This window comes from Diabrotica virgifera, chromosome 2, assembly GCF_917563875.1.
Source record: "Diabrotica virgifera virgifera chromosome 2, PGI_DIABVI_V3a".
Classification (NCBI taxonomy): Eukaryota; Metazoa; Arthropoda; class Insecta; order Coleoptera; family Chrysomelidae; genus Diabrotica; species Diabrotica virgifera.
This window is the reverse complement of record NC_065444.1, coordinates 2,016,952-2,041,165: the sequence shown is the minus strand read 5'-3', so window position 1 is coordinate 2,041,165 and position 24,214 is coordinate 2,016,952. Positions and strand designations below refer to the sequence as shown.

General features: G+C 34.1%; 1 protein-coding gene across 1 annotated transcript in view; it reads left to right on the top strand.

Moving 5' to 3' along the window:
* Positions 1-24,214, top strand: part of LOC126879939 (alanine aminotransferase 1) — a 43,124-nt gene extending 18,910 nt beyond the window's left edge. The window contains exons 2-6 of the mRNA XM_050643314.1: positions 11,393-11,702; positions 13,628-13,818; positions 15,602-15,808; positions 16,324-16,608; positions 18,980-24,214. Coding sequence (XP_050499271.1) covers positions 11,393-11,702; positions 13,628-13,818; positions 15,602-15,808; positions 16,324-16,608; positions 18,980-19,309 — 1,323 coding nt within the window. The 3' untranslated portion in view covers positions 19,310-24,214. The remainder of the gene's footprint in view (positions 1-11,392; positions 11,703-13,627; positions 13,819-15,601; positions 15,809-16,323; positions 16,609-18,979) is intronic.

The following is a 24,214-nucleotide window of genomic DNA, read 5'->3' as shown; positions in this document are numbered from 1 at the left end:
TCCTGCAGCCGATTTTAATGATATACATAGTTATAAACAAATGAAGATCAAAAAACGGTAAATTTTCGCTTTTTTGTCTATAACCAAAAAGTTTAGTATTTTAAACAAATTTGAGAGTGAAAAACTCATAAATCGTATAAAAAACTTCAATATGACGTTCGCTGAATAGGTCTATCCTTATTGGTTGCTTAGAAAATTTCAAAATAAATCATAAATTTTGAGTTTCTTGCGTCGCTCTCATTCAGTTTTTATGCAGCCTTCTTAAATCTTCAATCCATCGTGTAGTTACGACAGACGCTTCTCTTGTCTTCCTTTGATCTCCAATTTAATACCCGAAGTCCATCGCTCACCTGTCAGTCTAGCTATGTGTTCTGCCCATCTCTCTGTGTTCTTCTCCCTATCAGACCTAAATTGCTAAAATGATTAAATAAACAAAAACTATATTAGGCAATCTGTATTTACACAAGATATGTAACAATAATTCAAGTTCATTGTTATATAGAGCCATTTATCTAAGTTAAAGTTTCATTTACTAATGGCATGTTGAATGCTGTGTACTTAATAAACGAATATTCGCATGTTTGAACGTCCAAATGATCCACTCAATAATGTTATCAGTCCTTAAATTATTATCGATTGTTCTGTTTATAATGGAGAAACGTTGTTTTATTGATACTAATTACTAATCGATGATGCATACATAATACAATAATATTGAGTGTTGCAATTTGCTATTATGTGAAAAATCCTTTATTCGTTTTTTAATATTCTGTGTTATTGCCTTATTAGGCCAGGAACCGAAGCTTTTCATCTCGCAATTTTTACAGAATGGATTGATTGGCTTGAAAATTTGAGAATAAGTAGTGGATAGTCCAAGGATCAAAATCTATATGATTCCGAAAGGCGCTTTTACCATGGGGGTGATTGCCACCCCATCTCGGGGGTGGAAATTTTTTATTATATTTTGACCGCAAAAGTTAATAAAAAACATTAATTCCAAGCAAAAAATGTTCTATACATTTTTTTGGTAAAATATAGTTTTTGATTTATTCGCTATCGAAAGTGTTAGTTTTATATCGAAGAAATCAATGTTTTCGATATATGTATTCATTTACTATTCACTTAATTTTTGCCGTAGAAAAAATTTTTTCAAACCAAGTTCTTGGGAATTAAATAACCTACAATTTTATATAGAAACATTTTTTCGTATCTCTGATGCTAATCTTTCTATTCTGAAGAAAATGGCATTTTTACCAAACTACAAAAATTCGTTATTCGCTTTTAACTCCAGTTTTTGAATAACTAATCATTCTAATGCAGTTCTAGAATCTATTAATAATACATAAATAAATAAGAATGGATAAGGTCAATGACTAAAAACACCGCTAACTTACATTATTATGCTTCCAATTGGTTTCCCCCTTTCTGTTTTTCAAAAAAATATATTGACTTTTTAACCGTAACTTTTTTATTTTTTACTTTAGAAAGTGTCATAAAAAAGAATTTTGTAGGTTTTTACCAGATCTATAAGCTTATTAATATTAAATCTTTTTAGAATCCTCACTTGCAAAAAGAGGTGACTTTGAAAGGGTTCGTAAAGGTGCTTTTTGCATGTTATTACAAGATTTAATTGTCAATAGCTCACTCAATTTTTGCCGTAGAAAAATTTTTTGCAAACCAGGTTCTTGGGAACTAAATAATCTACAATTTCATATTTAAAAATTTTTTCGTATCGCTGATGCTAATCTTGCTATTCTGAAGAAAAGGACATTTTTTCCAAGATACAAAAATTCGTTATTCGCTTTTAACTCCATTTTTTTTTAAATTAATCATTCTAAGCCGGTGAAACTTCTAGTACCTATTAACAATACATAAATAATAAAGACCAAATAAGGTCAATGACTAATTTTAATTAGGGTGGTGATTAGGGGGTTGCTTCCGAACACTTTTTCGCTGAAAAAAATAGGGACTGATATTCTTTTCATTATAAGTTACTTAATTTTTGAGCTAGAGACTTTTTTTATTTCTGAAGATAGAAATTTTTAAATTCTCTAAATCTAAATTAATTAGAACAAGTTGTCTTTGAACAATGCATAGTTTTCCCGTCTTTTGACTTTGAAACTACAATATTTAGCATTTGAAAAAGAAGAGCCAACATATAATAAAGTATAGCTCGATTACTATTAATTGGTCTTAATGAAAATTTACAAAAACGGTTTTGTTTATTTTTTCAAAAGGTACATTTTTGTTAGGTAAAGTTGTTTTGATAAAACGAAAACTTTTGGAGTTATTAGCAGAAAACTTATTAACAACATTGATTTTTTTCGATATAAAACTAACACTTTCGGTAGCGAATAAATCGAAAACATCAATTTTATCAAAAAAATGTATAGAACGTTTTTTGCTTAGAATGAACCTTTTTACCAACTTTTGTGATTAAAATATAATAAAAAATTTCCACCCCCGAGATGGGGTGGCAACCACCCATATGGTAAAAGCGCCTTTCGGCATGATATAGATTTTGATCCTTGAACTATCCACTACTTATTCTCAAATTTTCAAGCAAATCGATCCATTCTGTAAAAATTGCGAGGTTTTGTCCTATTTTAAGCTTCATTACTTGGATTATTCAGAATATTCCAGATGATAATAATAAATGTCAAACATAGTGTTCTTGTTTTTTATGAATACTATTCGGAAATAGGCTCAGAATACTGATACTCGGAGGCACGATTGCTCAGGCGTTGTAGGTAGATGATGGGTTGGTTGGCTCATCTAAGGAGAGAAACATGTAAAAGATTTATACAGTCAAAAAATAAATAATAATAGGAAAAGAAAAAAACTGTTCATATAAAAAATGGGCCCAGTATTTTACAAATATTTTTGAAATATGTGAATCCAACAAAAAAACAGGAATAGGAAGCTTATAATTCCAAAAGAAAGTTTAAATAGAAAAACCGAATGAGAAACCAAAACCAGAAATCTACCGATCCATAGCCCTACTCAGTATGGTAGTATGGTGTACAAACTATTAGAAAAGGTTTTCCTCAATACACGTAGTCACATGACATAGTTAGCAAGTTTTGCGCACAGACACGGAGGAATTCTGAAGGCAATGAACTCGCTTTGGCTGGTTTATGGTTTTTGTCTTGTTCACAAAACTAAATATGATATATTTACATTATACATAGTCAGGGCCGCGCCAAGGCTTTCAAGCGCCCCGGGGCAAGTAATTTTAGGCGCCCCTTTCCTCCTCCCCTTGTAAGTAGTTTTTTGCAACTTAGTGAATAAGTCCATTTACTCACGGTTTTTGCTCCGGATTTTAAAGCACAGCTTGGATTGAAATAAAACTTGGCATAAGCGTAGCTAACATGCCAAAGAAAAAAAGTGATATTGTGCCGATGTGTGCTTTTGCTCAGAGGGGTTGAAAAACTATTTGTTCAAAATAAGTCCGGAAATGGATAGAATGACTAATTCTAAGCCACTTTTGTTCTATAGAGTTTTTTCACTAAGTCAACACTTTTCGATTATTTGAGAGTGAATATGTCCATTTTTCAACAAAAAAAACACGTTTTTCGCAAATAACTCAAAAAATATTTTATCGAAAAAACATTCTTAGGAAAAATATAGCTTATAAAAAAGTGAAAAAAAAAATGGTGTATGCATGAAGTGAGTAGACCCAGATGAAGCAGAATTTTAGCTAATGAAAACTAGGTTCTTATTCGTCAAATTCCAAATCAAATGCCTATTTCAACGAGAAATAAAGAAAAAAATGCACTTTTCGAGGTAAACTCATTACAACTTTTTTAAAGTGTTTAAAAAAACTTAATTTTTGAAGTTATACTTCTTTAGGCGCGATTGGAAATAATGTTGAGAGTGAATTTTTTATAAAAGCGACAGTATGAAGCAGGCGCGTACCGACAGTATCAAGTTAGTTGCTAAATCTTCCAAGTTACGTATGTATCAATGCAGATAAAGTTTAAAAAAATATATATTGGTGTTTTTAGTAAATATATTTATTTAACTTTTGTATCTTTGGATTTGAATTAGTATTAAAATATGATGAAAAGACAATTAAAAAATTGTATAGAAAATCTGAGGGTTTTTAGGTTTTCTACGATTGATCAAGGGAAAAGTAATTGCGGAGAGGCTACAGTTCATAAAGAATGACATATTAACGTTATTTTTAATTTTTGGTATTATTTTAAATATTAAAATTAGTTTAATATTTAAATAAAAATACAATTAAACTGTTTAAAATATATTTATTTCGCTGAAATCATAATAATAGAAGTATAACTTCTTACGTGCGTACAAGGTAAAAACACTCTTTTTTTGTTGTTTAAAAAAGTTTCTAGCATCAAAAGTAAACAAGTTACGCTAAAATAATGATAATCCCTTTTTTTGGTAAACAAAAATCGTAAAAATCACCTCTTAATTAGCATATCAAATGAAATTAATCGTTACCGCTTCACAAGTTACTTTACTTATGTATTGTTTATATATAAGTTTCATCGGTTCAAATTGCTTGTTTTAAAAAAAGGCTTTAAAGTAATTTTTTTTAATTTGGAAAAAATTACATTTTTTTAAAACTTAAAAATTATTAGTGATACCAAAAATCTCAAAGAGTAAAAAAATGTACGCGTTTTGCTTTTCTGAATATTTTGGTTTTTTTTCTTTTTCTATTGGTTAATAGAGAGTCAGTCATCATCGGTAAAAAAATGTAAAACCATGGAATTTTGAGAATTAATACCGATTTTAATAAAAAATTGGATTTAAGCTCGGTGGACCCCCTTCTTCAAAATCTACCCAATGCCGAACCGGGCTTTTGCCCTGGGGGTGAAAACAACCCCATCTAGGAAATGAAAATTTTTCAATCAAAATAACTATGGAAGTCGTTAGATTGACCAATTTTGAGTAAATTTTGTTCTACAATTTTTTTTGCAAAGTTGATATTTTCCAAGTATGTTAGCGATTGAAACTATGCATTTTTCCTTGAAAAAACTCACGTTTTATAACCGTTTTTTACATTCTATAAAAAACTCACAATTTATAAAAAATTTCACTACATTCGAGTTATTTGAGATTGAAGGTTCTCCATTTCGAGGTTCTTCAAAAATAACCACCCCTTTAAAGAGCAATAACTCAGTGGTTATTGGGTTTACATAGTTTTTTTACATATTTGTCATGTGTTTAGGAAAGTAACATACCTACCGATAAATTATTACGAATACTATAAATATTTACAAAAAACAACGATTACACCATCAGATAACAAATATGGTTCAGTTTAATAAGAGAAATAAGGGTTCATACAATTATGGGATCAAAGTAATACTAACTGCCATTTTTATACTTACCTACGATTGGTAAGTTTTAAATTTTACAAGATAATAAAATATAACTAATATTTCTGGTAATTTCGGTATTGTCAAAAATTTTTTTTCGGCTCCTACTGGCGCCTTTTGAATACGGCGCCGGGGGGCTCCGCCCCCCTTCGCCCTTATGGACGGCGCGGGCCTGTACATAGTACCTATATACTTATATATACATGTTGAAGGTTTATACTTTGCTAACAACTGCAATCTTATCGGTGTTCATATTATCAATAATTATATATTTACTTAACAAAAATAACATTAATGATATTTTGATTAAGTAATTCATCCAAGACATCCAACGATTTTAAAATATTTCGGTAATCAGTATACTGAATTTTTAACGTATATTTTTTCCTTTCTTCTTCGTTTTGATTTAACATTTGCCCAATACATTATAGCTTATTATATGTATTAATTCAATCCCTCCTCGTTAATTTATTTAAGGTATATTTTTTTGGCTAAGGGGCCCGGATAGCTCAGGCGATAGATGTCTGACTTCCTGATAAAACCAGGGGTAATAATAATAGGCGGCTGAAGCGTAGCACTGGCCCTATTAGCTTCCTTGTATACCGTAGGTAGACCCTAGAATAGCAGACTACCCTGGGATATAATTCCAAAGGGGAGACTATTATTATATTTTTTTGTTTATAATAATAACAAATGCGGAAATACTATTTTCTATTTCAATAACGGAAAAGATAAATATTTAATCTACATTTATTATTAAATGGACGTTTCCATAACGATAGCAATACTACTGGCTGTAGTATTCCACCAAAAAACAATGATTAAGTAAGTAATACACACATGCCAACAAAATGGTGCCAAAATTTATCGGATAAGTAGATAATTGATTGAGAAGTAGATACTCTTACTTACTAATGTTATAAATATACTCATCCTAAAAAATACTTAAAGAAATAGGCAGTAACCTGAGAGAAATATCAACTATAGATTTGACATTATTTCAAAGAAAATTAGGTTGTGATAAAAGTCCAGATATGGAAGAAAAATCATAAATATTGATAAAGCCAATAAGTGTAGTCAATATTTCAGAAAAGGAAATTACTTCGCATTTTTTTAAAACACTGGAAACTTGCGCACTTGGATGAATATCTACAATATGAATAATATTTTACTGCCACGTAACATTCGTAAAATTTTCGTACATTCTAAATTCTAAGCTATTTATATCAAATGAGTTTAATGACAATGAAACCTTGAAAACCTATTGTTAAATTCGTTAAATAACGTGCAAATTCTCATTTTAATATTTGCGCAACTTCAACTATATAACTTGATAACAAACAAGGATATAAACAACTACTTGTTAGTTGGATTATACTTTACAATGAAATTACTACAGAAGAATTACGATCCTAAATGCAACGTATAAAATATCCTTCACTATATTATGCCACCAATTTATCAGATTGCAAACGTGAAAAAATAATGGAATGTGGTATAAATACTCGCCACATATTTATCGACTCCAAGAGAGCCTACGACTCTGTCTATAGAAGAGAAATGTTTAGAGCAATGAATGTCAGGAATACCTATAATCAGTTTATTAACAGTATCCATTGAAAAAGTTTAACCTAGACATAGAGTACCTACTGATCTAGGTAACAATAACGAAACGAAATTCATGAAAATAACCATAACCTTACGTCGAAAACGTTTATAGTTTTGTGAAATAATTAGTGAGCGAGCAGTTACCGATCCACAGTTTCGTCTTTAATATTTTTTTGTCCGATGAATGCACTTTTTTCCTAAAAAGTCTTTAAATAAATAAAAATAAATCAAGAGAACATAATTTAAAACATATCAAAGAAAAAACAACTTTTTTTTGTCTTTCGCTTGGCCCCTAAAGACGATTAAAATCGAGAGAAAATTATAGCAGGCAGCTCAAAACACGCCCTCATTGGTCGTGACGTCATATGATTATAGTATTTGAAGTCCTCGCCATTAATTCAGTAGGTTTGGCATTCGTTCTAACAGTCAGTTTTATAAATATTTTGATATTTCTTTCCTTTCCTTCAAAAACTGTATCAGACTCCAATCTCAACAAACTGGTATACAGAGCACGCTAATAGCCGACAAAATAACGCAAGAAATGGAAAACATATTAAGTTGTGAGATAAAAAGAAATGAAACTAGTGGAGGTGGGAAATTTAGCGATAAAAACGTATAAATTTACATTATATTTATTGTTTCCCATCTTTAGACGTATCGGACAAATTTGGCAAATGCCACTGTGACAGTGACAGTTGACACTCCTCTGATACGTCTAAAGGTGGGAAACAGTAAATAGAATATAAATGTATAGGTTTTTATTGCTAAATTTTGCACCTCCACTAGTTTTATTTCTTAATTGTTTACTTGTTAATTGTTTCTTAATTGTTACAACTTAATATGTTTTCCTATCTTTTGCGTTATTTTGCCGGTTATTAGCGCGCTCATCACTGTATATTATTACAATGACATACGATAAAAAATGTCATAAAATATAATGATATGACGTCACAAGTGTTCGCGCACTTTTTGGGTTGTTTGAAATTTGTATTTCTAAGTTATTATGAGTTTTTGAAGCGTGAAATTTTGGAAATGTTATTTTTAAACAAAACTGAACATTATTATGCAATACAAAAATTTGTAAATTCCCTATTGGCCCTATTGCCGTTCTTGGCATGTCTCCTAGCCTGTCTCCACAAAAGGTAGCGCAAAAATTAATAAAAGCCTTGTACCTGAAGATGTATGCGATTTTATACGAAATATAGTACCTAGTTGGTTCAAAGATAAAAATTTTTGGTTTTAATTCTTCTGTATACCCTCTGATTTTACTTTTGTAATATGTAATTCAATAGTTGTACTTAATTCTAGTAAACAATCGATAATAAGTACATACGGACCAGTTTATCTTATCGCATCCTATTTGTATTATTTGGATAAGTGTAAGTGATTGCTTTGCTAATATAAGTAATTAGCGTTATTATGTAAGAACAGCTATATGTATAATTATTACCCAGATTATTATTTTAATTCCACTGAACGTAATGTCCTTTACATAATAATTGAATATAAAATGACTGCTTCGTTAAACTGTTAAGCCGGAATTCCATGGAAGAGAATTATAAAATATATAATAAAAAAAGATAAATTGAATATGTCAAAGACAGAGTACTTACCTGTTGATAAAAAGGGGATGATGAGAAAGATCCAGAGTTAGAAATTAGAACCACAAAAACATGTAAAGAATATAAATATCTCGGATCTATAATATCTAAAGAAGGCACTACCAAAAGAGACATCGAAAACAGAACGCAGCAGGACAAAAAAGCGGCAAACATTCTAAGCTCTCTACTATGGTCTAAAGATCATCATCATTCTCTTTGCCTTATCCCTATGCGGGGTCGGCTTCCCTAATTGTATTTCTCCATACAATTCTATCTTGGGTCATATCAATATTAATCCCCTTTACCAACATGTCCTGCCTAATCGTCTCCACCCACGTCTTCTTTGGTCTTCCTCTCCTACTCCTTTCTTCAGCAATTCTTCGTATTGGCTGACATCTTAACCTATGCTCTCTCATTTTGGCATCAATTGGTGCCACACCTAGACTTCCCCTAATATACTCATTTTTATTTATCCTTTTTTGTCACTCCACTCATCCATCTAAGCATTCTCATTTCCGCCACATGCATTCGTTGTTCCTCTTTCTTTTTCACTGCCCAACATTCAGTTCCGTACATCATAGCCGGTCTTATGGCTGTTTTATAGAATTTTCCCTTCAACTTCATTAGAACACACAGCACACCACTCGCTTCCTTCCACTTCATCGCTCCAGCCCTAATTCTACTGCATGCATCTCCATCTATTTCTCCATTACTCTGTAATACTCCATATATTTGTAGTAACTCCATCTTTAAATGAGCATTGCAAATACTCTGTCTTTGTCCTACTAAGTTTTAAACCTTTTTTCCTCCAGAGCTTGTCTCCATTGTTCCAGTTTTTGTTCTAAGTCTCTTTAACTATTTCCTACTAACACGACATCATCAGCATACATTAAGCACCATGAAAATGTTACCCTGTAGTTTCGCTGTTATCTGGTCCAAGACCATTGAGAATAAATACGGACTAAGCACCGAGCCTTAGTGCAATCCTACTTTCACGTAAAATTTATCAGTCTCTCCCACACCTGTCCTAACACTAGTCGTTACTCCCTCATACATATCCCTCACAATCTTTACATATTCACCAGGAACTCCTTTCTTATTGAGTGCCCACCACAGAATCTCTCGAGGAACTCTATCATAGGCTTTCTCAAGATCAATGAATACCATTTGAGCGTTTGTTTCTTTACTCCTGTATTTTTCCATCAACTGCTTTATAATGAAAATTGCATCTGTTGTTGATCAGCCCTGCATAAAGCCAAATTGATTCTCGGATATTTCGGTCTCTTCACGTATACGTCTATCAATTACTCTTTCCTATATTTTCATGGTGTGACTAAGCAGTTTTATAGCCCTGTAGTTTGTACACTGTTGTATATCTCGCTTGTTTTTGTAGACAGGTAGTAGTATACTACTTCTCCATTCGTCTGGCATTTGTCCAACTTCCATAATTCTATTAAATAAACCTGCTAGCCACCTTGTTCCTGTCTCTCCCAATGCTCTCCATACTTCTCCAGGAATATCATCTGGTCCTACCGCTTTTTCTTTCTTTATTTTTTGAAGCGCTTGAGCCACTTCCTCGTTTGTTATTTTGGTGACCATTGCTGCTACTGTCTCCGTTGACTCTACAGGCTGTCTGTCAAATTCTTCATTTAATAAGCTGTCAAAGTACTTTCTCCATCTCTTATTATTTTCATCTCGGATACATCTAATCTGATTAAAATCTTTTGCTTTCTTTGATCTCTATTTGACTATTTTATATAAATATCTTCGTTTCGCCTTCTATGCCTACTATGGTCTAAAGATGTAAGACAAAAAGCGAAAATGACAATCTATCGTACCTTGGTAGAGCCTATCATGACTTATGGGGCAGAAGTTTGGCGGATCACGAAAAAAGATAGAAAAAGAATAGAAGTACTAGACATGGATTATCTAAGGAGAGCGTATGGTATATCCAAAAAAGATCACACCAGGAATGAAGATATTAGAAGGAGGACACATAATGTATATTCCAGTGTAGATATAATTGAAACGAGACAACTAGTGTGGTATGGTCACGTGAAACGAATGAACCAAGATAGATGGCCAAAGAAAGCTTTAAATTACATACTACAACCGTTGATTAATAAATATACGCAACAACAAAGAAGAAGCAGTGGAAGGCCTTCAGTTGGCTGGGAAGACAATGTACGGCACATCATGAGAGATAGAGCCATCAAAGAAGACGAATGGATGGGAAGGAAACGATGGCGGTCGAAATGCGAGTAGCCGCAAAGGCTGTAGGAACCTCGCTTATAGAAGGATAGATAGAAAAATATAAATACAAAAGACGGGAATCAACGTAACGTCAAATACCTAGCGTTCTTTCCCTCAAAATTGGCGATTTACGATCCTTGGGCTAGGACCGAACCCTCTATTTATGACCGGCTCGGATCGGCGCGGAGTATCCCATCGTTTGTCGGTAAATGAACACGGTTCAAAGGAAGTAAGAAGCTGATACAAACTCCAATCCTTCAATCCCCTCCAATTCTTCGGTCTCCGTTAGGGGCTGGTACGGTCAGTACCGTCCTAATTTTACTATGGAGTGGTCTAACGACGTTATATTGGAATTTTTATCATTGCATGAATTAATTTAATAAAATTTCTACCGTTAAATAAATATAAATATAAATACCGTTAAATAACAGTGGTAGTGTTGGATAAACTAAATATAAACGTGAATAATAATACAATTTTTAACAAGAAATAATATGACAAATATACGTGGAGGGACGGAACAGCTTTACTTCACGATTGTTTTTCTTCTGGCATTTTAACTCAAACATACTTTTCTTCCAGGGAGCAAGCAAACCATTCAAGGAAGTCATAAAAGCCAACATTGGTGATTGCCATGCTATGGGCCAAGTTCCAATCACCTTCATCCGGCAAGTGCTGGCTTTGGTAGGTTATCCGAAACTTTTAGATGATCCTCACTTTCCAGAAGATGCTAAAGAGCGCGCAAGAACTATATTGAAGGGTTGCAGGGGTAGCTCTCTAGGATCTTATACCGATTCGCCTGGTATTGAAGTTATCAGAAGACACGTAGCTCAGTATATCGAGAACAGGGATGGTATTCCAAGCGATTGGCAGAACATTGTGATTAGTGGGGGTAAGTTTCTTTTTTTGATTCATGAAATCACAATGTTATTTGGTTTGGTTATGTAGTAAGTGGTCGGATAAGTAACCTCTTTTGAAATGAAAACCATGTTGTTTCATCAGTTAATCCATCTCTTTACATTTGGGAACAAATAATAATCAGAGGGGAGCAAATCAGGAGAATAAGCAGACGAGAAAGCAATTCGAAGCCCAACTATTGAATTTTTGCCATTGTCCTAACGTTCTTGTGAGTCGGTAAATCGGTGAATTGTCTTGAAAAAACAACACTTTCTTCTTCTGCGTATGGGGCCGTTTCTCACTGAAAAATTCTATGAATATTTGAGTTCTATATTGAATCATAAAGTGAAAAATGCAGTATTTAAAATAAACGGGCAAATATGTCGTAGCATGCAAAAATGTCTAATCCTTGGAACGGAGGAGCAGAAGAACAAGGAATATTCTTGGTAGGGGCATGTACTTGTATGGGGATATAATTAAAGAATATTTTTCTTGATGTGCCTATCCGTGACGAATGTTGACGATCATCATAGCAATCTTTATCTTATCTGCAGCAGCGCGTAAAAGCTTTACATATGTTGTGTTGAACCAGGATCTGAGGTTCTTTAACCAGGATGTTCTTCTTCTTCTTCTGCCTGGACTTCGCTTTTCAAGGAGGGCATAATCTGAATTCATTTCGCATAATGTTTCAGAAGTATTTTAACTTTTGAGATTTGATGGTGGTCTCTGCCTCTCTGTTTTTCTTCATTATTCTGAGAGCCTCCTCATGTGTGACTCAAAATGCTTCCAATCTTCTGCACATATCTTCGTTGTTCAAGATCCATGATTGAATAACATAAAAAAAGATAGAGAAGAGGTAGCATCGCAGCATTCTTATTCCAAGATAGAGGTTGTGGCTTTTGAAGAAGGCTACCATCTGGTTGAAGGTGGATCTAGCTTTTCCAATGCGCGTTCTTCTCTCCTGGTTGTTGGTTAATCCTTCATCTATTATGGTGCCGAGGTAGTTGCAGTGCCTCACTCTTTCTACTGGAGTTTGTTTGACTAAGAGTGTTGACCTTCTGTTATCTTTTCCTTGCTAATTATCATGAACTTTGTCTTCTGTAAATATTCTTTCTTCTATAAATATTTTTTCAGAGTATAGATTGATCATTAGAGAAGACTCCACTCATGATTTTCACATATGCGGTGTGTTCACCTTCAACTATGAGATTTGAGGTCTGGTTCCAGTAAAAGTTTCTAATTATTTTCAAATATTGGTTGCTAACTGCTTTTTCTGTTAATATTTGCATCATCTTGACGTGCTGTACTTGATCAAACGCTTTCTCGTAATCAATCAGACATGTGTATACGTCGTAATTGACGTCTTTGCATCTATGGAATAAGACTTTTACTGAATTAATTAAATATCGTATTATATTCTTATATGTTTATGGTCTTACTATTGAATAAGATATACTTAAAAGATTAAGTTCTTTCATTTAGCAGATGCCGCTACGCACCTACTACCTTCACTTCAGTTGCAATGGGGGACTAATAAATGTCGAAAATTTTTACCTGAAGTAGAGAAAGCAGTATATGCATTCTCTGAAGAACCTCTAACAAGAGGTGAAATCGTCGATAAGAGTGCTGGCTGCACTCTCTAATCTAAGTAAAAATTAAGACGGTTTTGGCTTCGCATTGCAACTGAATAAAAATGGTATACATTTTTATTAAGATATACTTAATTGCTACATCGTTTGGGGATTTATTGTGTACCGAATATCAATTACTGGATTTTTGTAAGGTTAATTTTATAACCTTTTTGAAGTGGGTATAGCCTATTGTTGGGCTTCTTTATGATTATTCTTGTAAAATTTCTTTTCGACATCTTTTTGACAGTTTAACTTGTAGCATTCTTGTAAAAAAATTGTTTTGCCTTAGGTGCCAGTGACGCTATCAAAAACGTTCTCAAACTCTTCATATGCCGTGTAAATGGAAAGAAACCCGGTGTGATGATTCCCATTCCACAGTACCCGCTATATTCCGCAACTTTATCTGAATTTGACATTGACCAAGTCGGGTATTATCTAGATGAATCTAAGAACTGGGGACTTTCTTTACAAGAACTAGAGGTAAGTCAACTAACAAATTAAATTGAAAAGCTTTGTTCAATTTTTCACATCGAAAAATAATATTACATTTTTACTGTATCAAATCCCTAATTACCATACTTAATTTTAAATAACTCCTTAATTCAATTCTTGTTAATAATTCCTTCTACTCACTCCACCCCACTCCGTTAGATATACAGACATTTTTGAACTACAAACGGACAATTTTCTCTCTCGTCTTGTGTCGAAGTAAGCGGACGTAATTATCTCTGCTTTCTCCGTTTGAAGGCAATAGACGTAGTGCAAAATACCGCCAATTTCACTCTTTCCTGTTGACCGCTACCGGCAATACACGTGCAAAAATAACTCTCTTGACTCTTGACCACCCAAGAGAATACACGGTTCTCACCCTCTCAGTGATAACCACTAGAAGAACTACCACGTGCTAAAGTATCGCGACTCACTCTGATTTCTCTCTCGTAGTAAAGCAACCTTTTTTTCTCCTTGTGAAATTGTGTAAAAAGCAAACAGTGACGTGTGCACGTGTACCCGTGAAAGACAGACAGACTATACATCCCGGTTTTTCCTCAATCAACCATCGCAAATAAAAAGCTACTTATCTGAATACCGTGAGTGTATGGGACGGTGATTTTCTTCTTCCTTTAATTTAATAATTATTTTATTAACTGATGCTTTATATAGACCTGTTTTTGTTGTGGAGAACCATTTCCTCGGGTTCTTTAACCATGATATTCTTCTTCTCCCAATTCCTCGAAGGTGTATTTAGTGCCGTTTCTCATTGTGTCCGAGAAGTTCTAACTTTATCCTTTTAATCGTACACATTACATACTTCTCTTTCCTTCCCCATTCTTCGTAGTACGGTCTCGTTGGTTATCTTGTCCGTCCATGATATCCTTAGGATTCGCCTGTGTAGCCACATCTCGAAGGCTTCAAGTTTTTTCTACTTTGTTTCAGTGAGTGTCCAAGATTCAACTCCGTAGTATAGTATTGAGAAGATATAACATCGTAGGAGCCTTACTTTTATCTCCAGATTAAGGTTGCGGCTTTTAAAGAGTTTGGCCATGTTGCTGAATGCACTTGTACAGGATTATCAGCATCCAAAATAAGAGCAACACATATTCATTTAATTTTTAAATGTCTTACAAAATAAACATCACGTTTGTTGTTAAATAATGAGGTGACACCGATTGCTCAACACGAGTGCACTAGTAACTAGCTTTGTCAGCTAATCAATATTATTCTTATTTCACGGCCAAGCCGAGTCAGCATTAAAAACATTAACACTTTCTATCTTATTTATAGTTACAAAATAACATCGCGAATCATTCTATTATCAATTATCATTCGGGATTCACATACATTATTAGACAGTCAGATTTCCAAACTCACCAACTAGTTACTGTGGGATTTAGAGTATTATAAATAAATAAGTATTCGGCAAATAGTGTCTACTTCATCAACCCCTATCATAGGGGGTAACTACCCCAACCAACATGGGACGTTCCTGAGGGTGGAGTACCACCATACACTCCTACCTTTCTCTATTCTACATTTTACTTCTTGTGAGTGATTACATCGTTCGTTTTCCATTACGGTGATATTAGTAAGATTTTTTATAAACCTAATTAGATATTATCTTTATTACATAATTACCCCTCTAAATTCCCTTGAACCATAACCTAATACAGTCCACACGATTCTAAAATTATTTTAATAATTTCTCAAATGTACATGCTTTAATTGTATAAGCTTCTTACATAGATTTTTCTGTTTTCGTTTTTAGAGGTCGATAAATGAAGCTAAAAAGCAATGTAATGTAAGAGCTATTGTAGTTATCAATCCAGGAAATCCAACAGGACAGGTTTTGACCAAAGAAAATATCCAAGAGATTGTCAAGTTCGCACAGAAAGAAAAGCTGTTCATTTTGGCCGATGAAGTATACCAGCACAACATATACGACCCCAACTCACAATTCCATTCTTTCAAAAAGGTAAGAATATTTTTATTATTCCTCACATTTTTATCTGAATGAAAAGAACTGATTCTTAAATAAGAATCTACCGTAAAGGTAGAATAGGGTACCTGTTTAGCTAACCCACGTGATGGGGACGTCATGCTGACTAAGAGCCTAATTCTTTATAAATATTATCCATCCTATGGAATTTTAAGCAAATATGCTAATATAATAAATTTTTATACCATTTAAACAATTTAAAGGGTTCATACCCTGGTATGTTTTTGGTGGCTCAGATAGTGATACCACTCAGCAACCGGTTCTAAAAACTGATGATGATATTTTTCAATATCTAAAATGTTCTGTAATGTAGGCCTTAAAGGGATTTTAATAAAAATTTTTATACCTTTTACAAAGGATTTTTCATTAAATTTTTTGATTGATGGTGTATAGCCAGCTACGGGAAAAATTCTTTCTTTTCCTTATGGATTTTTTATTAAGTAAATGTTGCTAGTGCTAGGAAATTTTCTAATCGAGGAAATTATTTGTAGGTTATGTATGAAATGGGAGAACCCTACAGAAGCATGGAGCTTGCCAGTTTCATGTCTTGTTCCAAAGGTTACATGGGCGAGTGTGGTCTTAGAGGAGGTTATGCGGAAGTGGTCAATATGGATCCAGCAGTTAAAGCTCAATATTTCAAAGCGATTAGCGCTATGTTGTGTTCGACTACTTTCGGTCAATCCACCTTAGATGTTATTGTGAATCCTCCCAAACCAGGAGAACCCAGTTACGAACAATTTGAAAAGGATAAGGCTTCAGTCTTGGAATCTCTTAAGGTAAGACTTTTTGATTTTGATCTTTATTGTTTATAGGTTATGATGCTACACTCTGTGGTTCTGCGTTCAAAAATCTTGTAAAAAAAATTGATGTTTTTCAAAATTTTGCCTTGAGGATCTGTTTTAGGTGCTGTGAGATTTACCCCTATACAACCACTACATGTTGAAGCCTCTGAGCCTCCTCTTAAGATGAGCAGAAATTTATTAAAAGCAGAATGTCTACTGGAAAAAATGACTGGATGAACCAAGGAATTCTAGACCTAATGGAAGTTCGACGAAAATACAAAAATAGAAATATTATCAAATACCGTGAAATCAGCAAACTCATAAAAAGAAAAATTAAACAGGCCAAAGAATCCTGGCTCGAGAATTCATGTAAAGAAATAGAAGACCTCCAAAAAAAGCATGACACTTTCAACCTCCACAAGAAACTTAAATATACCTCCGGAATTAGAAAACAGAAAAATGCTCACGTATTTAAAACCGCAGACGGAAAAATTTGTGATCACGAACAACAGTGCAAACACTGGGAGAGACACATCAGTGACCTTTTTGACGATGCTTCTCGAATACTACCTTTGACAATACTCCAAATACTACCTGTGACAACCAATTAGACAGAGGTCCCAGTATACTGAAGTCAGAAGTCATAAAAGCAATACAACAAGCCAAAAACAATAAAGCACCTGGACCAGATCAAATCCCTGTTGAGCTACTTAAACTTGTAGATGAGGAAAACATTACCTACTTAACTACTTTCTTTAACAAAATTTACAACGAATGAAAAATACCAGATGATTGGTTGGAGTCACTGTTTATAACATTACCAAAGAAAAGCAGGCCCACCAAATGCAGCGATTTTAGACTAATCAGTTTGATGAGTCACACACTTAAATTACTTTTACGTATTATACAAAACCGAGTATTCCTTCTGTGCGAAACTAGAATGGGTAATAAGCAATTTGGATTTAGAAATGGTCTAGGAACTAGATAAGCACTATTTTGTATGTGCGTTCTATTACAAAAAAGTTGTGAATTCCGAAAGAACGTTTATGTTTGTTTCATCGACTTCGAGAAGGCATTCGACCGAGTACAACATGATACACTTTTCGATTGCCTGCAGGCAGCAGGACTTGACCACTACGATATAAGACTGCTGAAATACTTATATTACAATCAAGTAGCCTCTATCCAAATTGGAGAAAGTCGTACTGAAAAACTGCCGATAAAACGTGGAGTACGACAAGGTTGTGTTTTATCACCCACCCTTTTTAATCTGTACTCTGAAGAAATCTTTTGGGAAGCTTTGGATGACAGACAAGAGGGAGTAAGGCTAGGCGGAAAAGTAATCAACAATATTAGATACGCTGACGATACAGCCATTCTTGCTGAAAATTTACAAGATCTTCAGACACTACTAAATCTAGTCAGTGAAGCAAGTTATCGGAGAGGCCTTAAAATCAACATTTCAAAGACAAAGTGGATGGCAGTTGGAAAAGATTATTGTAGATCAAGGGCAGCTTTCTCTTGATGGAGAGGAGTTAAAACGGGTAAATCATTTCAAATACCTTGGCAGCTGGTTAAATGTAAATTGTGACTCTGATGAAGAGATAATAACTAGGATCGAAATATCACGGAAGGCTTTTATGACCTGGAAACCAGTTTTATGTAACAGAAACCTGTCGATGAATATTCGAAAGAAGGTGCTGAAATGTTATGTGTGGTCTATCCTATTATATGGTTGTGAGACATGGACGTTAAAAACCACAATGTTAAACAAAATAAAAGCATTCGAATTGTGGTGTTATCGACGAATCCTAAAGATATCGTGGGTATCGCACACTTCCACTGAAGATGTTCTTCAAATGCTGAATTCAGAACGTCTGCTCATAAGCATCATAAAGAGGAGAAAAACAGAATACTTCGGCCATATAATTAGAGGACCTAAATACCATCTGATTCGCCTTATAATACAAGGAAAAGTGGAGGGAAAGAGATGGATTGGTCGAAAGAAACTTTCATGGCTGCGTAATATTAGACAATGGTGTGGCTGCACAGTAGAAGAATTATTTCGCGCAGCAGCCGATAGAGAGAGATTTCAAGAAATTGTAAACATGATGACGGCCAACGTCTGAATACAGACACGGCACCTAAAGAAGAAGAAGAAGAATTATCCGTTAATATTGTATTAGGGATATACTTGTGTATTTGTCTGTTTGGAGAATATATTGCAACCTACTAAATGATTAATGTCTATGCCATTTATATTAAAAATCTTTTGTTCCACGGAATGGAACTACTTATTATGTTATATTATTTTTTCTTTATTATTAGTGACTTTATAAATGGTTATAAATGGTTTATTTTGTAGTTAAGAGCCAAAATGGTAGCCGACACATTCAATTCCATCGAAGGCTTCAGCTGCAACCCAGTCCAAGGTGCCATGTACGCTTTCCCCCAATTCAAGCTCCCACCCAAAGCCATAGAAGCAGCAAAGAAGAAGGGTCAAGCCCCCGACGCATTCTACGCTTTCGATTTATTAGAATCCACAGGTATTTGCATCGTCCCAGGATCAGGATTCGGGCAGCAACCCGGCACCCACCACTTCAGAACCACCATCCTACCCCAACCCGACAAACTAAAGAGCATGCTGGACAAATTCGCCGAATTCCACACCCAATTTTTGAAAAAGTATAGTTAAGTTGGATGCGTTTTTTACGATGAGTTGACTGTGATCAATTGTACTAACGTAATTGTAGCATTTGGCGCTAGATTGAGATTGAGATCCATCAGATTTTAGACAATATGTTGTATTTCTATGTGAAAAATGTAATTGGCAAATATTTTATTACTTTTTTTAACTATTTCGCTACTTAAGACGCTTGCTATACAGATTCCACGTGACCATCATCATCAATCAGCCCTTTGCATCCATTGCTGTATATAGACCTCCCCTATTTCCGTCCACTGTCTTTTATCCTGGGCGCTTTGAATCCAATTTGTGGTCATTCTTTTTATATTGTCCATCGCGTGCATGGTCTTCCTCTGCTTCTTTTATCGGCTCTTGGTTTCCACTCGAGCAACCTCTTTGTCCATCTTCCATCTGTCAGACGGGCCACATGACCGGCCCAGTTCCGTTTAAGTTTAGTCACCTGACATACAACATATGTGACTCCTGTTCTCAATCGTAGTTCTTCGTTTGTTGTATATTCCCGCAATGACACCGAATTCTTAGCTTCTTAACAGATGCGGTTGTTAATGTTAGAGTTAGAGTTTCAGCACCATAGGTCATAAGCGGCAAACGCATTGGTTAAAGACCTTCCGTTTCAAGCAAATTGGAAAATCACTTTTGAATACGTATCTGAGTTTACCGTACGCGGCCCAGGAGAGGATAATTCTTTTCAATTAGCACGTTTGATTGTCTCACGTGATTCGTATTTCGTGACCAAAATATTTGTACTTTTCCGCAAACTCCATTTCGCAGTCGTTGATGACAACGTTTTCACTTGGAACTAGATTTGTCATTAGCTTTGTCTTAGATATGTTACTGTTCCGATGGTAGGTTACGGAATCAATTAAAAATAAGTGTAAACAATGAACAATAACATATTTATTTGTGTCAATAAAAAAAAGGCGTGTCTTACTTATATCTCGACCTATGGTATATACCTACACGGTATGTTGTTGACCTATTCCGACTACCGCTGCGTTGTGTCTCTCGACGGGAGACTGTGAATCGACCCGTAGTTATATATCGACTGACTGTGGCTGAAAAAAAAACCACAAACGCTACTATGTTTGTGTTTCTACAATTTGGCTAGAAAAGGCAATAAATTACTACATCTGGCGTTTTAAAAGTTGAGAGCCTTTCTGTATTTTAAGAAGTTGACATAAAGTCTGATAAGGTAATTAATTTATGGGGAATTCAGTTTGTTAAACTGAACACACCAAAAACATTATGGTTAGGGATACCGTTTCGTAAAACTTATTAGCATCTGGTTTGTATATTAGATGTGAATTTATATGACAGTTTTGAGAAAAGTTATTAAAAAATAAAATTAGCAAAAATAGTAATTAAAGCGTGTCGCCACATTAATTTTTAACCCAACCTGATCCCCATGACCGATTCATAATAAAAAGGAGATTTTAGTTGATTTAAAGATCCAAAAAACTCTAAACAACTATCTGTAGAAAAAACTTAGCTTAAATAAACAAGTCACTACAAATGCTAAGACTACAATTTTCCTGCCATTCTACTTCTTTATATACCACGTCCTTTCAGAACGTTGATTACCACCATAGCTATCTTAATTTTATTCACTGCCACCCTAATTAGCATGATTGTATCAATACCATACCAATCTCGCAAGAGAACCATGAAGTCTTTGTTTGTCCTGAACTGAGTTTGCCTATTTCCTGTCATTGGGAATCTGTATTCTAAAAATACTCAACTATGTCTACAACCAATTGATATGGTGTTTTTATAATATTTAATAAGCTACAACTGAGGACTGGGCACCAATAAAGAGCCATGTGACAAAAAGTTTATTTTTAGATATATTTTTTTTACGTTCCATCATCATCATCATCATCTTGGTGCTACAGCCCTTAGAGGGCCTCGACCTTCTCAAGCTTTCTACGCTATTCTGTTCTGTCCCTTGCTTGCATTTTCTAGTTACCGACTCCGATCTTCTCGGCATCTTGTGTTACCCACCCGTGTTCATCCACCTCGCCTTTGGTCTACGCCGTCTTCTCATTCCCACGGGTTGAGCTGTTAGAATCTTTTTTATCATGTTCGATTCAGGGGCCCGGGCTACATGTCCTGACCACTGCAGGCGATTTCGCTTAATTACAGTTATAATATCTTTTCCACCAAACGTATGCTTGTAGATATAAAGTTTACCACTTACTTAAAATTAGGCTCTATTCACTGTCCAAGTGCTTATACAGAGGTGCAGGTATGCCAACTGTGACGTATATATTTGTTTTATCGTCTACAAAAAGGCATTTTATAGAGTAAAACATGATAAGCTCACAACCATCTTAGAAAAAGCGGGATTAGATGATAGAGACTTGAAAACCATATATAATTTATATTACAATCAAACTGCCACCATTAAAGTGGATGACCAGTTGATAGAGGCAGTCTCCATAGATAGAGTGAGATAAGGATGCATTCTGTCCCCGGTGTTATTTAATATGTATGCTGAGCATGTGCGCCTAAACAACGTTAGATATGCCGACGACGCAGTACTTTTTGCAGATAGCTTAGATGGTTTGCAAAGAATAATGTCGCGCAGATATTAATCAGACATACGTAGAGAACATGGATTTGATCTCAATACGAAAAAAAACCAAAGTATGTGGTAGGCGGTAAGTGCGAAATATTAAATACAATAGCAGCAAGCAAAGGATAACCACGTTGATCGTCAACATTCGAAACGGATCGGCACCTTAAGAAGAAGAAGCAATGGTCCAATTGTCTGTTTGTGGCACATAGCTCTTTACTAATGCCCACTCCTCAACTTTATTTTATTTATTATACATTTATACTAAAACAAAAATATTGTGCATGTATTTTTATAATTATTTATTGATACATTTTATTTATCTTTATATGGTTCTTTTCATGAGGATTTTTCAGTGCGTCACAAATGATAGAAAAAAAGGTAAGTCCGTGATAATATACATTTATAACATTTATTCTAACATGACATTTTAGTTAAATCTGACAGTTGTCAAATTTTATTTGCAATTGGGCATAAAAACAAATCAATTATCTTTATTGCATTTATAAAATGGTATTTTTTTTGATTTGTATAGTCTTATAAATTGTACAGATCATATTCCTAGATATATAATTAGTAAATACATTTTTTTCTATTATAGCGCCATCTATCGACAACTAGAATAATCACCGAACTAGAATAATTACCAAAGTAATCACCGACGTGCCTTTTTTTCTGTCATATACAATTTAATGCGTAAAGGCTGTATGACACTATGCATTTTCTTGTATCATTTCTAATATCGTTTCTTGTATCATTTCTTGTACGTACATTTGTGCCCTGTATGACACTATGCAAGTTCTTGTATCGAAAACTGTATGAAATTCGGCACGTGATTGGTCGAAATTTTGTTTGTCGCCCTGTCACGTTACATTGGTATGGTAGTACTGCGTCTACAGCTGATTTTAATGATTTTATAAAATTTATAAACTTTTAAAAACAAATATTTTAATGTTATAATAACTAGAATTTTTACGTTGACTGTTGATTATTTGTGTTTTTTATTTTGTTTTGATATTTGTGCTAAAATATTTGCATTATAATTATCTTCAGTTTGATCCAAATTGGAACTATTGTATTTTCCTCTATTAAAAAATTATGCAATATGAAACCCAAAGTTATTCTAAATATATGGTTATTAGTAGAACAGTAGTCCATATATACCAAACGGTATATTAAGTATCAATAAAATATTTATAAATAATACCTACAAAACACAAATAAATTCATCAAGACATAAATCATATGATCTCATTTTCAGCCGCCATTATGACATTTAGAAGTTTTACCAGCAGGTTTTACGTTTTTGCTCTTTGCGCAGAAATTGGCGCAGTTATTGTACAAGAATCTGTGCCTGACACAAATTCTTGTATCGTTTCTGATATCGTTTCTTGTATCTGTGTATGACACTATACATTTTTTTGACATATCAGAAACGATATTAGAAATGATACAAGAAAATGCATAGTGTCATACAGCCTTTAGAAAGAAATCGAAAAACTGTGACGCACTGAAAAATGCTCATGAGAAAAAGCATATTTTCTCACTACTTAAGAGTTTTACGCTTGTTTTGCCGTCCAACATCTGCTATTTTACTTAATGACAATAATTGGTATACCAAATTTACGTTTTTTTATTCTGTAAATTCTGCAGAAAATAAAATATTAAAAAAATTAATTAATGACTGAGGACAGAATAGTCACAGTTAAAACTTTCTTCATTAATGAAGATTTTATTGCTACCTAAACGAGGGTAGTGAATGTATAGACATAATGGTCTAAAGTTCTAAAGGATACCAAAATTTGCAGAAATAAAATGATGTTAATGTGTTCATTACTGATGGATCAGCGATCATTATGTCGCCTAAATCTGTATTGTATTAGCCCAGAAACAGACGAACCACTTTGTGGCGCCACAACCACTCTGTGGCGCCACAAAGTAGCTTCCGATGATTAGCCGTAAATTCGTATGTAAATTAAACGTACCATTCCACACGAGCGACAGTGGCCAGCCAGTGTTGCCGATCCTCGCTGCTAGTGGCGTCCACTACAAAATTCATTGGCGCTACAAAATCGCTCGTCTAGGCCACTTTGTGGCGCTGCAGAGTGGCTCGTCTGTTTCTGGGCTTAATTGTTTTAATTTTAATAGTAAAAATGTACAATCTTATTGATTAAAATGAGTCTAAATTCTTATTATTTTAATTATTTAAATGTTACAATTTTAATGTAAATAATATTGGATGTTATTCATCATATTTGTACATGTATCAAAATTAGTAAATTTTATTGTTAAATATATGAAGCATATTTGGAACTGAA